The sequence below is a fragment of the Sphaerodactylus townsendi genome, linkage group LG14, assembly GCF_021028975.2.
Source record: "Sphaerodactylus townsendi isolate TG3544 linkage group LG14, MPM_Stown_v2.3, whole genome shotgun sequence".
Taxonomy (NCBI): domain Eukaryota; kingdom Metazoa; phylum Chordata; class Lepidosauria; order Squamata; family Sphaerodactylidae; genus Sphaerodactylus; species Sphaerodactylus townsendi.
The window spans coordinates 39,105,921-39,118,637 of NC_059438.1; the positions used below are offsets into that span (position 1 = coordinate 39,105,921).

The 12,717-nt window shown below is 48.2% G+C and overlaps 2 protein-coding genes across 2 annotated transcripts; one reads left to right on the top strand and one right to left on the bottom strand.

Annotated features, from left to right (window-relative positions):
- Positions 1 to 526: 526 nt before the first annotated feature.
- On the bottom strand, positions 527 to 4,980 carry CCDC96 (coiled-coil domain containing 96). The gene is made up of 2 exons (XM_048515279.1): positions 3,720 to 4,980; positions 527 to 1,147 (listed from the first exon to the last, which is right to left on the bottom strand). The coding sequence occupies exons 1-2, from the start codon at positions 4,827 to 4,829 to the stop codon at positions 602 to 604; spliced, it is 1,656 nt and encodes a 551-aa protein (XP_048371236.1). The 5' UTR covers positions 4,830 to 4,980; the 3' UTR covers positions 527 to 601.
- A 250-nt stretch (positions 4,981 to 5,230) lies between these two features.
- Positions 5,231 to 11,984, top strand: TADA2B (transcriptional adaptor 2B). Its single transcript, XM_048516080.1, has 2 exons — positions 5,231 to 5,529; positions 8,690 to 11,984. Exons 1-2 carry the CDS (start codon positions 5,236 to 5,238, stop codon positions 9,680 to 9,682), a joined length of 1,287 nt encoding a protein of 428 aa, XP_048372037.1. The 5' UTR covers positions 5,231 to 5,235; the 3' UTR covers positions 9,683 to 11,984.
- The last annotated feature ends 733 nt before the right edge of the window (positions 11,985 to 12,717 follow it).

The following is a 12,717-nucleotide window of genomic DNA, read 5'->3' on the forward strand; positions in this document are numbered from 1 at the left end:
GTCTAGCAGGAGGTGCACCGGCATGCATGGCAGCCTGTGCCTGTGTGCATTCGTTTCCCGCCCAAGGACTGGTGCAGCAGCTGCGTCCTTGCTACAGCCCCACCTAGGAATGCCCGGCCACGCCCCCGTCATGCCCCGCCCAGCCCCATTGGCGCTACGCCAGTTTGAATCTCACCACCATGGGAACCTGTTACTAAAATTTTTGGATCCCACCACTGCTTTCCGCTTAAGGGCTTCTCAGTTCTACGACATCCATCTCAACAAAAATAGCAACAAGGAAAGATCAGTTGGCATGCTTCCCAACTGGATGTTAATGGCTGAATAATTCACCTCTGTGTTCTGACGTCGTCAGACTGATTTCCCTCTACTACCATCTCCTCTTTAGCAAGTATTGTCTTTAAAAAGTATTGTCTTAAGTTTGAGAACAAGGCCGGTTTTCTCTTTTCATATATGCCCCTGCCACAAGCACTACTGAATGCCTGATAATGAGCCACCTGGCAAAATGATTTTTCCCAGAAACACAGAATAAAAACGTTATAAATAAGTTTAATATCTTTTGGTCACACAAAAACTTAACTTCAGCGTTGAGCTCAAAAGTTATTCAGATTGGTAGAAAAGATTTTATCCCTCTGATTTTCTTCTTGATTCCTTCACAAGTGAGGGCAAGTCCAGCATGCTGACGTTTCAGTACTTCCAGCCTCTCCTTCAGGACCTCTGCAACACTCACTTTCTCTTCATAGTCCCTCAGCAAGACTCTGTCTCCAAGCAGACCGCATTTCTGGTGAAGTTTCTCGTTGTCTGTTCGCAGCCTGTCCCGCGCCTGTTTTGTCTTGGTTAGGATATCTCTTTTTTGGGCTACAAGAGCCTCCACTGCCATCAGCTGGGCCTTCTGGCCTTGGTTCTCAGCTTCCACAAACTGCAGCTTTTCCTTTACTTGAGTCAGGACTTGCACTGTGTTGGTGATCTTTCTCCGGAGCTTCAAAAGCTCTTCGTTGCGTTCTTCAATCTTCTCATTGTAGGTCTGGTTCTCTATCTTCAGCTGCTCAAAATCTATTAAATGCAGGCCCTCTGCCAACTCCTCTTGGGCTTTTAAGCTTGCTTCAAGCTTATAGATCCTGTGTTTCAGCTTTATGTTTTCCAGACGCACCTAGAATGAGTAAAAACTGAGGTGAACGACACTAGCAAATCATTTACCCTGTTTCCCCTAATATAAGACATCCCCGAAAAATAAGACATAGTAGAGGTTTTGCTGAAGTGCAAAATATAAGGCATCCCCCGAAAGTAAGACATAGCAAAGTTTTTGTTTGGAAGCATGCCCGACGAACAGAACACAGGAAAAATAAGACATAGCACATCTTTGGGAGCAAAAATTAATATAAGACACTGTCTTATATTCGGGGAAACACGGTATCTGCTCTCGTTTTACTCGAGCTCTATAGCGAGAAGAGAAGAGGCAGCAGACAAGCAACCGTACATTGTACCTAGATGTACACCATGAACAATCTGGCTACCAATTGTCATCAGCAAGACCAGAGAGACCAGGTAGCAGACAGGCATGGCAGTAGTATTATCTAACCTGCACCCTATGAGCCTGATGTGGAATCTGTTTTTTCTTCGTGCGAAGTGTGAAGAGACTGCAGTTTGGCCTGGCTGAAGAAAGAAACATGCTGCATGAATACAGTGGCTCATGTTTTTTCTTCACTGAAGCTGTCAGTCACAAGCCTTTATTGGCATAAAATAAACATACAAAATCAGCATACAAAATTTGCCCATTATTGCTCACAATTATAGACACTGGTACTAAAATACTAAATACTAAAATATATACATGGTCCTTTTGTAACTATAGGACATTCCTTCAGCTAAGTTAACTCACTTAAACGTCATCGGATACTGACAGAAGCTAGAAAAATTACTGCTGGCTATATGTGGTCATAATACATAGGCATTAGTTGGTATTCATCTAGACTTACGTCTATTATTGTTAGCAGAAATTTTGCTACATTCTCACACACTGTGGGATCCATGTTGTTCAAAAGCATAGGTATCTTAAGAGCATCAGTGACTGAAGCTGTCAAGAGACTGCCGTTTGGCCTGCCTGCAGCATGTTTTTCTTCAGCTAAGCTGAACTGCAGTATCTTCACAGTTTGCATGAAGGAAAAGCAGGAGCCGCTATATTCCTGCAGCGTGTTTTTCAGCGTGTAGAGCGTGCAGAATATGGCAGCTCATCTGCTGACTGGTGCCTTGTGCTGGGAGCACATCGCCGTAATTTTGAGGAGCCTGCACAGGCTCCTGGTGCTCTGCCAGGCCCCATTCAACGTGCTGGTATTAACCTATAAAGCCCGAAATGGCTCCTGCCCTGGCTACTTGAAAGAGCGCACCTGCCCATATATTCCTGCCTCGGCGCTGAGGTTAGGGGTGGGGACTGCTTGGCTGTCCCATCCTCTTTAGAGATGGCGGGGCAGCATGGAGGGCCTTCTCAACAGTGGCCCCTGCACTGTGGAATTTCCCTTCCCACCAGAGGCCTGCTAGGTGTCTACTCTCCTGGAGTTTCCACACCTGGCAAAGACCAACCTCTTCACCCTGGCATTTGGCTGGTTCCCCACTGCACATGGGAGGGGGGGGGGGGCTGTACATTCCTCCCTCTTTTGGCAGTTCTTGGGGTGGGAATGTTAAGAGTTTAGAATGTTTTATTTATTTACTTATTTATTATATTTATAAACTGCCCTCCCCCGAAGGGCTTATGATTTTAGGATTGATTTTCCATGTTTGGGATTTTATTAGGGCTTTTATTGTAACCCACCCTGAGACTAGTAAATGCCAAAAGGAAAGATGGAAGGTGAAATTTATGATTATTCTGCCCTCTTTGTAAATCATTATTATACAATGACTAAGTTTTAGGAGTAAGGCTGATTAAGGATTGCTAAGCAGCCCTTTCAGCTGTCCTGTGTCAGGCTGATGATTTCACAAGTTACACACATAACATTTTCCACGCTAATAAATCCAGAGTTAGCTGCATTAGTCTCTTTCAACAAAAATAAGCAGGAGTTGCCGGATACCTAACAAGTTTTTTTTTTAAAAAAAAAACAATAACGTGCTGGGAGCAGCAGTGGCATAGTGGCTAAGAGCAGGTACACTCTGATCTGGAGGAACCGGGTTTGATTCCCAGCCCTGCTGCTTGAGTTGTGGAGGCTTATCTGGGGAATTCAGATTGGCCTGTACACTCCCACACACGCCAGCTGGGTGACCTTGGGCTAGTCACAGCTTTTCAGAGCTCTCTCAGCCCCACCTACCTCACAGGGTGTTTGTTGTGAGGGTGGAAGGGCAAGGAGATTGTCAGCCCCTTTGAGTCTCCTACAGGAGAGAAAAGGGGGATATAAATCCAAACTTTTCTTCTTCTTCTTCCCAAGACTGGAGCTCACAAAAATCAGATGACATCAGGTCTCCTCTACAAAAGCTTATCCTGGAATAAAAACTGTCTTATAAATACTGGCAACTGGCCTTGATAGTTGGACTTTTGGGAGCATGGCAGAATATATGATCACAAAGATGGATTACTGTGGGGAAGAAATCAGATGATTATATGAAGTGCCTTGAGCTGCGAAAAGACTGTCTGCTCATCAGCTTTAGGAAGATCTGGACAAATGGATCACCAACGATTACAGCTCTGCTGAGCTTCAACATATTTTTAATGCTGTTCTCCCAAAGCATGGGCTCACCTCCGTCATCTCCTTTTCCTTGCTCTCCTCTCTGGCTTGGATCTGATCCACCTGGTGTTTGGCTGCCTGCTTGCCCCCCAGACGCCGGCCCATAGTGTAGACCGCCACTTCCTTCTTGGCCGCCTGGAAGGCCTTCCACTGGGCGTCAACCTTGGCCCTCTTCTTATCGCAAGCCTCTTGGAGGGCATCCATCTGCTGCTGGTACCAGGCCATCTCCTCTTGCTGCTGGCTCCGCAGCTCCTGCAGCATGGACAGGTAGCGGCTGTAGCGCTGCTCCTTGTCAGAGATGTGCTGCTCCAGCTCGCCCCGGGGCCGCTCTTTGCCCTTGACCTTGTTCAGCATCTCGGCCAGCCGGCTTTGCAGCTTAGTGGTGAAGTGGCAGAGCCGGGAGCGCTCGACCACCAGCTGCCGGTACTGCTCCACCAGCTCGGCCCGCTGCCGCTGCTCCTCGGCCAGGCGCTCCGCCTCCTCGCTCTCGTCATCCGAGCGCTTGTCGGGGCTGCTGCCGGGCTCCAGCCGATCGCGGGCCGTCTGCTGCTCCAGCTCCCACAGGCTGTCGCTGATGTTGCGCCCCAGCGGCACCCCCACCTGCAGGTGCAGCGGCTCCGAAAGCTCCCCCTCGTCGAAGTCGGCGCTCGTGGGCAGCCCCTCCACGAAGGACACTTTGGCGCGCACCAGGTCCGCATCCTCCTCTCCCGCCACGCCCTCGGCAGGAGGCGCAGCTTCCGCGGCTCCCTCGGCCTCGCCAGGGGGCGCTTCAGCCTCCCCCGGGGCCCCTCCGACGGACCCCTCAACCTCCCCCGGGGCCCCTCCGACGGACTCCTGGGCTTCCACAGGGGACTCTCCGTCGGAGCCCTCGGTCCCCCCTGGGGGCCCCTCGTCCGCCTTGCCCTCCCCCTCCGCTGGCACTTCGCCGGTTTGGTCGGCAGCTCCCTCCGGACCCTCCGCCGCTGCCCCCTCTTCGGCTCCCGGTGCTTCGGCTCCGCCTCCCGTCGGCGTCTCCTCTGCGCCCCCCTTGGGCGGCGGGGCCTCCTCGGTGGAGGCAGCCTCCGGCAGCGCCGCATCGCCAGACTCGGCCGGGGCCGCAACGGCCTCCGCCGCCTCCTCCATCCTTCTCACGATCCCTTCTTCCCGCTGGGTCGCGTTGTCATGGTAGCAGCCCTGCCTTCCCTAGCCAATGATGTCGGAGAGGGGGATTCGAGCGTCGGTTGGCCGTTGCCAAGGGAAACAGCGTCCCGCGCCTCGCAGCTGATTGGCCCTTGCGGAGTAAGCCGCCAATGGGGAAAGGACTCCGAACCTTCCCCTCGCGATCTCTTATCCCCGCTAGCGCGCGTTGTCATAGCAGCAGCCCTGCCTTCCTTCAGTCAATCAGACCGAAGATTAGCTTCGACGACTGATTGGTGGCGAATGGAAGCGCCGTCCCGCGGCTCGGAACTGATTGGCCCTCGTGGACCTTCCCGCCAATGAGGGCTGGGTTCCGAGCTCGTCGCGGCCGGTGACGCTTTCTCCGCGCCGGATGGAAGGGAGGGGGGAAGGCAAGATGGCGGAGCTGGGGAAAAAGTATTGCGTGTACTGCCTGGCCGAGGTGACCTCGCTCCGGTTCCGCTGCACCGAGTGTGCCGACATCGAGCTCTGCCCGGAGTGCTTCTCGGCCGGCGCCGAGATCGGCCCGCACCGGCGCTGGCATGGCTACCAACTGGTGGACGGCGGGCGGTTCACGCTGTGGGGCGCCGAGGCCGAAGGCGGCTGGAGCAGCCGGGAGGAGCAGCTCTTGCTGGACGCCATCGAGCAGTTCGGCTTCGGCAACTGGGTGAGGAAGGGGAGAGGGTGGGGCCAGAGGTGGGATCCAGCAGGTTCTCACCAGTTCCCGAGAGTGGGTTACTAATTATTTGTGTGTGCCGAGAGGGGGTTACTAATTGGGTCTGCTTTTCCGTTAGAAATTCCATTAGGTCCAAAAACCATCAAGTCCTGTTGTTTCCTATGTGGCTGGTTAGCGAAGGTAGAAAACGGGATAATTCTCCCTGTTGGGCTGTTTTAAAAACATGTTTTAGCAATATGGTAAAGTTCCTTGTTTAAGGAAAGTATCCTTCTTTTGATTTCTAGAAACAAAATTACGTATTTGAGAGTATTAAGTATTTGACAGGCAGTCAGTTAGAGGAGAAGTAGTTGTTTCTGTTGGCAGTAGACGATAGGACTTGCTATAATGAGTTTAAATTATGGACAGAAAGATACCAGCTGGAAATTAGGAACTTTTTTTTACAGTAAGAGTTTTTTACAATAACAGAGAAATTATTAATGCCCTGCTCCCGGAATGCCCGGCCACGCCCCCATCGTGCCACGCCCAGCCCCATTGGCGCTACGCCACTGTTTGAATCCCACCACCATGGGAACCTGTTACTAAAATTTTTGGATCCCACCACTTGGTGGGGTGCGCGGCCCCCCTCTCGCGGTCCCGCAGCCTGCCTGGGCGGATCTTGCCAAGGGAACGGGCTAATCTGAATTCACTCTCGCTCGCCCGCCCGCCCAGCCCGGACCCTCGGCAGCTTCTCCCTGCCCTGTTCTGCTCCAAGACAAAATACCCCTTCACCTTGTGCTGTCAAAGTCTGTCACAGCTGGAATCAACTGGCTGGCGGGTTTTCCGGCCTGTCTGGCCGTGGTCTGGTGGATTGTGCTCCTAACCTCTCTCCCGCATCTATGGCTGGCATCATCATGGGCATGTCACGGTAAGATGCGTTTCTCTCCATGGCACAGTGTGGAGTGATGTGTGTGGTTGGATACCTGTTTTGCCCTCCTCTCGAATGGGACGGGGAGAAGGTGCATTTGCAGGTGGCTGGTGGAGTTTCTTTGCAGCTGCGTTTATATGTGTCTTGGTGGTTTGAATATGTGTGACCTGAACTACACAAAACTCTCCACGCTGCCATGGAGAGAAACCACATCTTGCCGTGGAATGCCTCTGAAGATGCCGACCTAGATGCAAGCAAAACATTAGGAGCAAAAACTACCAAACCACAGCCTGGAAACCAACAACAGCCAACTCTTTCGCATTGTTTTGATGTGGTGATGGGCGGTAGGACCAGTCTGAGAATGAAGTTTGCAAATTAATTCTGACCTGACCTCAGAAGCAGAAGTAGAGCTCTACCAAATGAAGCGGAGAATCAGACTCTGCGAGGATTTGCAAATGTCCCAGACAAAGCGGAGTGGTGAAATGGATCCGGAATGGGGGCCTACATTGTGCCTGCCAATAAATCTGCTGGAGTTTTTAATCTCTTAAGGGCATATAGTAGCTCTTCTATTTTAAAAATAATTCTGACAGACATTGAAGTGAATCCAGGTTCAAGTTCCCACTTGACCATGAAACTCAGTGAGTGATCTGTAACCGATAAAACACAGTCCTAGCCTAATGTACCTCACAGGGTCTTTGTGAATATAAACTGGAAGAGGGAAGGTTATGTACACCGCTGTTCTCCTTGAAGGCAGACTGGGATAAACAAGTATTAGATAGACAGGTAAAATGTAATTTTAAAGGCAAGATGAGTTACGCAGGGATCCTTACCAAGTCGAAAAGCCTTTGAAGCATGAAGTATGTTTCTATCTCACACCATGGAAGGGTTGTTGTGGGGAAGATGGATAACAGGACTGCCACAGAGTAAAATGAGTCACATGCAAACAAACCATAGTTTGACAGTAGTCAAATGAGTCTACAACATTCTCAGTCTTATATAGTTCATCCTCTTCCTTTTCCGAGCATCATAGTTTGTCACAACCACAAATTGTGGCTTGTTCCCTTCTGCCTGGGTCTTTCCTGGTAAGGAGAGAGAGAGCGCAAACAAAATATTATTACAAATTATGAGTTTTTATAGAACCTATTAATTTCTGAACTGACGGGAGAGCGACTATGTGAGCCTTATGATCCCCACACTTGTTTCTATAAAACAAGCACTGGATTTTTTAATTGGTGCAAATCATATAACCCCATTTTGTCAAAATTTGTTTATGTAACAAGGACTTGAGGAATTTATTTTCTGCTTTTAAAGATGGAAAATATTATGGCTTCATTTTGTGAGTTTCTAGACATTTTATTTTTAAAGAAAGTCAAAATAATATCTTAACCCTTTCAAAAGTTCATTGGTTCTCTCCTGGGAATTTAATTAGCAAGATTCTAGGGAACACTGGGGCAATCAAACTGATATCAGTGATATGAACAGTCTTCTCAGATTAAAAAGTAAGTGTAAAAATATTTCATTTCTTTGGAGTAACTGCAAATACTCAGTTTTTCTGGAGAGGTTCTGTTTCATTTGTATGTGACAAAGTTTATGGGGAAAGAAATGATTGATAATTGACATGTGAGTTGGACAGTAGTCAGCTTTATCTAAAAGCAAGAATAATTTTAAAATACTGGGGTGGATCCTACCACTGCACTTAGTCAGAGTTTAATTATTACAATATTTATTCTCCAGTCTTGTGTCTGTGGGTACTTGGCTGCCTGCTGATACTTTTTCTGGTGCCCACCAGCTGTTTTTAAAAAGTGAGTGGGGCCTGCAAGGCTTCTGATTGGCCACTGGAGATTTTATTGGCTGTGCAGATTTTAAAAAAAGCAAACAGCACAGCACATTGTGTGATTGAAGGTAAGCTGTGGCCATCGTTTTGTAGCTGCCATGTTGTGGTTGCGGCAACTACACTGTGTCAGAATTCCAAAGTTGCACAACTTGGGAGCTTGAGAAGCCTTCCTCAAATTTAAATGGCTCTTCTGTTGAAGGAAAAGCCAGTTGGGTTGAAGAAAGGCTCCTTGGGCTGGAGAAAGGCTACTCATGGGATGGTGGGATCCACTCTACTGTGTGTTAATCTTAGAAAGAACTTTGCTATGCACTTGTTGGTAAATATTCTGTTGTATATGTATCACTGTAAGCACTTTTGAGAAGTTTTTTTTATACTTACGTGTATTTAACATTATGGATTCTTTTTTATTCCAGGAAGATATGGCTGCTCATGTTGGAGCATCACGTACTCCTCAGGAAGTGATGGAACACTATGTAAGCATGTACATCCATGGCAACCTGGGAAAGGCCTGCATCCCTGACATCATTCCAAACAGAGTCACTGACCACACCTGCCCAAGTGGCGGTCCGCTTTCTCCAAGCCTCACCATGCCTCTGCCACCTCTAGACATATCAGTGGCTGAGCAGCAGCAGCTGGGATATATGCCCCTTCGAGATGACTACGAAATTGAGTATGACCAAGATGCTGAGACTCTGATCAGTGGTCTGTCAGTGAACTACGATGATGATGATGTGGAAATAGAATTAAAGAGGGCTCACGTGGACATGTATGTGAGAAAGCTGAAGGAGAGGCAGCGCAGAAAGAACATTGCTCGTGACTACAACCTCGTCCCTGCTTTTCTAGGAAAGGATAGAAAGGACAAAGAAAAACCTTCCAAACGCAAGATCACAAAGGATGAAAAAGAGCTGAGATTAAAACTGAGGTCTCTCTACCAATTTATGTCTTGTAAAGAGTTTGACGATTTCTTTGAAAACCTGCACAAAGAGAAGGTTCTGCGAACCAAGATTAGAGAACTACAGCGCTATCGTCGGAATGGAATCACAAAAATGGAAGAGTCAGCAGAGTATGAAGCCGCCAGACACAAACGAGAGAAGAGGAAAGAGAACAAAAATATTACTACTGCTAAGAGGGGAAAGGAAGATGGTAAAGATGGAGAATTTGCTGCAATTGAAAATCTTCCTGGCTTTGAGCTGCTCTCGGACCGAGAAAAAGTACTTTGTAGCTCTATAAATCTGAGTCCAGCACGTTATGTGACAGTTAAAACTATTATAATTAAAGACCATCTACAAAAAAGACAAGGCATTCCATCAAAAAGCCGTCTTCCTAGTTACTTAGATAAGGTGCTAAAGAAAAGGATTTTGAATTTCTTAACAGAAAGTGGTTGGATATCCAGAGATGCTTCTTGAATCTTGTCTGTTTGCTATGACATAGTGTTCATATGAACAGAAGGCCTCATCGTTGCCCAGAGTAACCTGTTACTATCTTTTTTTCTCAAAACCTGGGATTTCCCTTGTGAAAGATTGATACTCTCTGTTTAAATGGATTCTCCTTCAGTGTTGGATCATGCAAAAATTGAATGGTCCTATTCTTAACTTTCTTTACCTGAGGAAGTTGGTGAATGAGGTGGCTCACATACATTGACTAGTCTATTAAAAGTGTGATGCAGGGCCCTGACACTGGTTACTGCACAACATCTTTGCAGTACGTGGTTTGTGGGGAAGAAAAGCCCCCATCGGCTTGTGTTATAGTTACCATACTGGCCCAAAATGCCAGCTTTTATGCTGTTACTTGGGAGCAAGGCCCACGGCATTCAATGGGACTAAGTAAACCTGAATAGCGTCAGGCTGCATGCGTCTTTCTACTGAATCCTGTACATTGCAATTGAGAAGTTAGGATTTCTTGGTGAATATCCTTATTTGTGAATCTGTTTTTATTGTTGGTTGTCAAAAGCATTTGTATTTTCATGGCACTGGCAGCAAAGAGGAGTTGTTTCATTTGCTTTAGAGGGGGCAAGACATTAGGGCATAGGTGTCAAACTCGTGGGGGGTTTTTGGTGAAGGCTTTCATAGCCAGTGGGTTTTTTGGACTGCGTTGCCATGGTCTGGTAGTTTTTGCTACTGACGTTTTTTCCGTATCTATGGCATCTTCAGAGGCATGCCACTGTGAGATCTGTTTCATGGAGAGAAACGTATCTCACCCTGACATACCTTGGAAGATGCCAGCCATAGATGTGGGTGAAACATTCGTGGCAAAACCACCAGACCATGGCTGCGCAGCCCAGAAAACCCACAAAACAGCTCGTGGTTTTTTTGGTGGGCAGATTCCACCATGTCTACCCTTTGCAACAAAAAGAGCTAAGCCCGCTTTAGCGAAGACAGTCCAGCACGTGGCGGATTCCGCTTAGTGTTTTGTTGTGGTTGTTGAAAAGGGTATAGCTGAGTACAGAGCTGGGGGAAGCTTTTGGCAAATCCCTCGCATGTCATTTGCAAACCCTTGTCATGATCCAGGGGCTCTCGCGTAGTTCAGTCGGCGCTCACCCACTTCTTTTAAGCAATTAGAGGAGTGAAGAATGCATGCGTGCATGTGTCGAGCGCCTCACTGAAAAGTGAAAACGGCTCATTCACGTACGGTTTGGGAAACGCCCATTGGGTAGCAGTAATGCCACCCGAAGTGCACTGCTGCGTCATGTGTTGGTTCCCACCACCTCTGAACAGAGCGGATTCATAGGAGGCATCCATGCCCCATCTTGCTGTGGCCCCTGTGATGAGAGAGGACGCCTGGGACACAGTGTCTCCCCCTGGAAAAGCTCACACAAGAGCAGTGGGGGGTGTCTTGTGCTGCTTCTTTTCCTTTTCTTGCTTCAATCATCCATTGAGAAATCAAGCCACCTCTCCATATTCAGGGACAGTTTTCTGGGGCAGCACAGATATTGTGAAGGTTAAATGGCAAACGGGCTTCTGTAAACTTGTCACGTAGGATCCCGCACAAGGCGCTTGGGACAAGGTTGTGTTGAAGCTGGTCAGACATTTGAGAGCCCCTTTGGTCCTTTGGCCTCTGACTAAACGCTTGCTGAACTCCTCCTGGGCTGTTTGGCAGCATGCAAATTGTGCGCAGGCTTGGCTCCCAATTGCTGGCATCAGGCAGCTTCATGCTGGGCACAGAGCAAAAAACCTTCTTGTTACAAAGGGCTACGCCAAATTAAAACGCTCACATTTCAGTCGCCTTTTATCAGGGACGCGACAGCCGAAATCGCAATCCAGAGGTCTTGATTTCCTTTGTTTGGCGAGACTCCACCTCCTAAGGCAGTGATGGCGAACCTTTGGCACTCCAGATGTTATGGACTACAATTCCCATCAGCCCTTGCCAGCGTGACCAATTGGCCATGCTGGCAGGGGCCGATGGGAATTGTAGTCCATAACATCTGGAGTGCCAAAGGTTTGCCCCCATGGTCCTAAGGGAAGCCTTTCCAGATTGCTTTGGTCACCGAGAGGCAACTAAGTGTCTTGCTAGGTGGTGTCACTTAAAGGCCCGAAAACGTCTCTGCCTCGTGTATGTTTTCTGTGGCACAGGGGGTGCTCTGGATGTGTTGCTGCAGCCTTCTGGTTCTGAGAGGTTTCTGTTCTGCTCCCCTGGAGTCTGTGAGCTTTACTGTCCATTACTGAGCTTGTCATCGAAAAATAAACAGCCCGCGTGGGCCTTGAAAAGCAACGCTCTCCGCTGGTCCCGCAGACGTGTGTTTAATGAAGCCCCGCCGATTTAAATGTGACTTTTTCCATAGTAAACATGTGTAAGGTTACAGCCTTAAATAAGCCCATCTTTCTCAAAACTTCTTTGAGTTTGGAATGGAGCTACACATCAGCTAGAATGAAAACACAGACCAAACAGGCAGAATTCTGAATCATTGCAGATTCAAACTCTGCAGGGGAGAGTTGTGAGGGTTTTGTTTTTAATGCTTCTCCATCTATAACCCTGCCTCCTTTATAGTAAACCGGCACATGGGAGAAGGATGTTTAATGCACTCCCTGGAGTGCTCATCCATTATATTGTGCTTTTGTGGGCAGGAACATTCCAACACACGGCAGCCCACCCGTAGCAGTCGTACAGTCTGCTCATTTTAGAATAGGTAATGTGTAGATCCAGCGTCCGTTTCCTGCAGATTGGATGCAATACAACTGAGGAACATAGCTCTTTAATTCAGAATCTTCTGTTGAGCCATGGCTGGGGAGTGCTGGCCTATTCCACTTTTTCTCCAGCTCTTCTTGGTCCCAGAAATGGCCCAAAGGCCACCAGCTCAGAGGAGACCCATATATTCTCTCTCCCCCCCTGCCCCATGTATATGCTGCCCTGTCTGGGCAAGGACTTAACTTGGTTATACTTCATAAACTGTTTAGTTATACAGCACTTTGTTTTGACAGCAACTCTACTGATGCATCATGCAGCT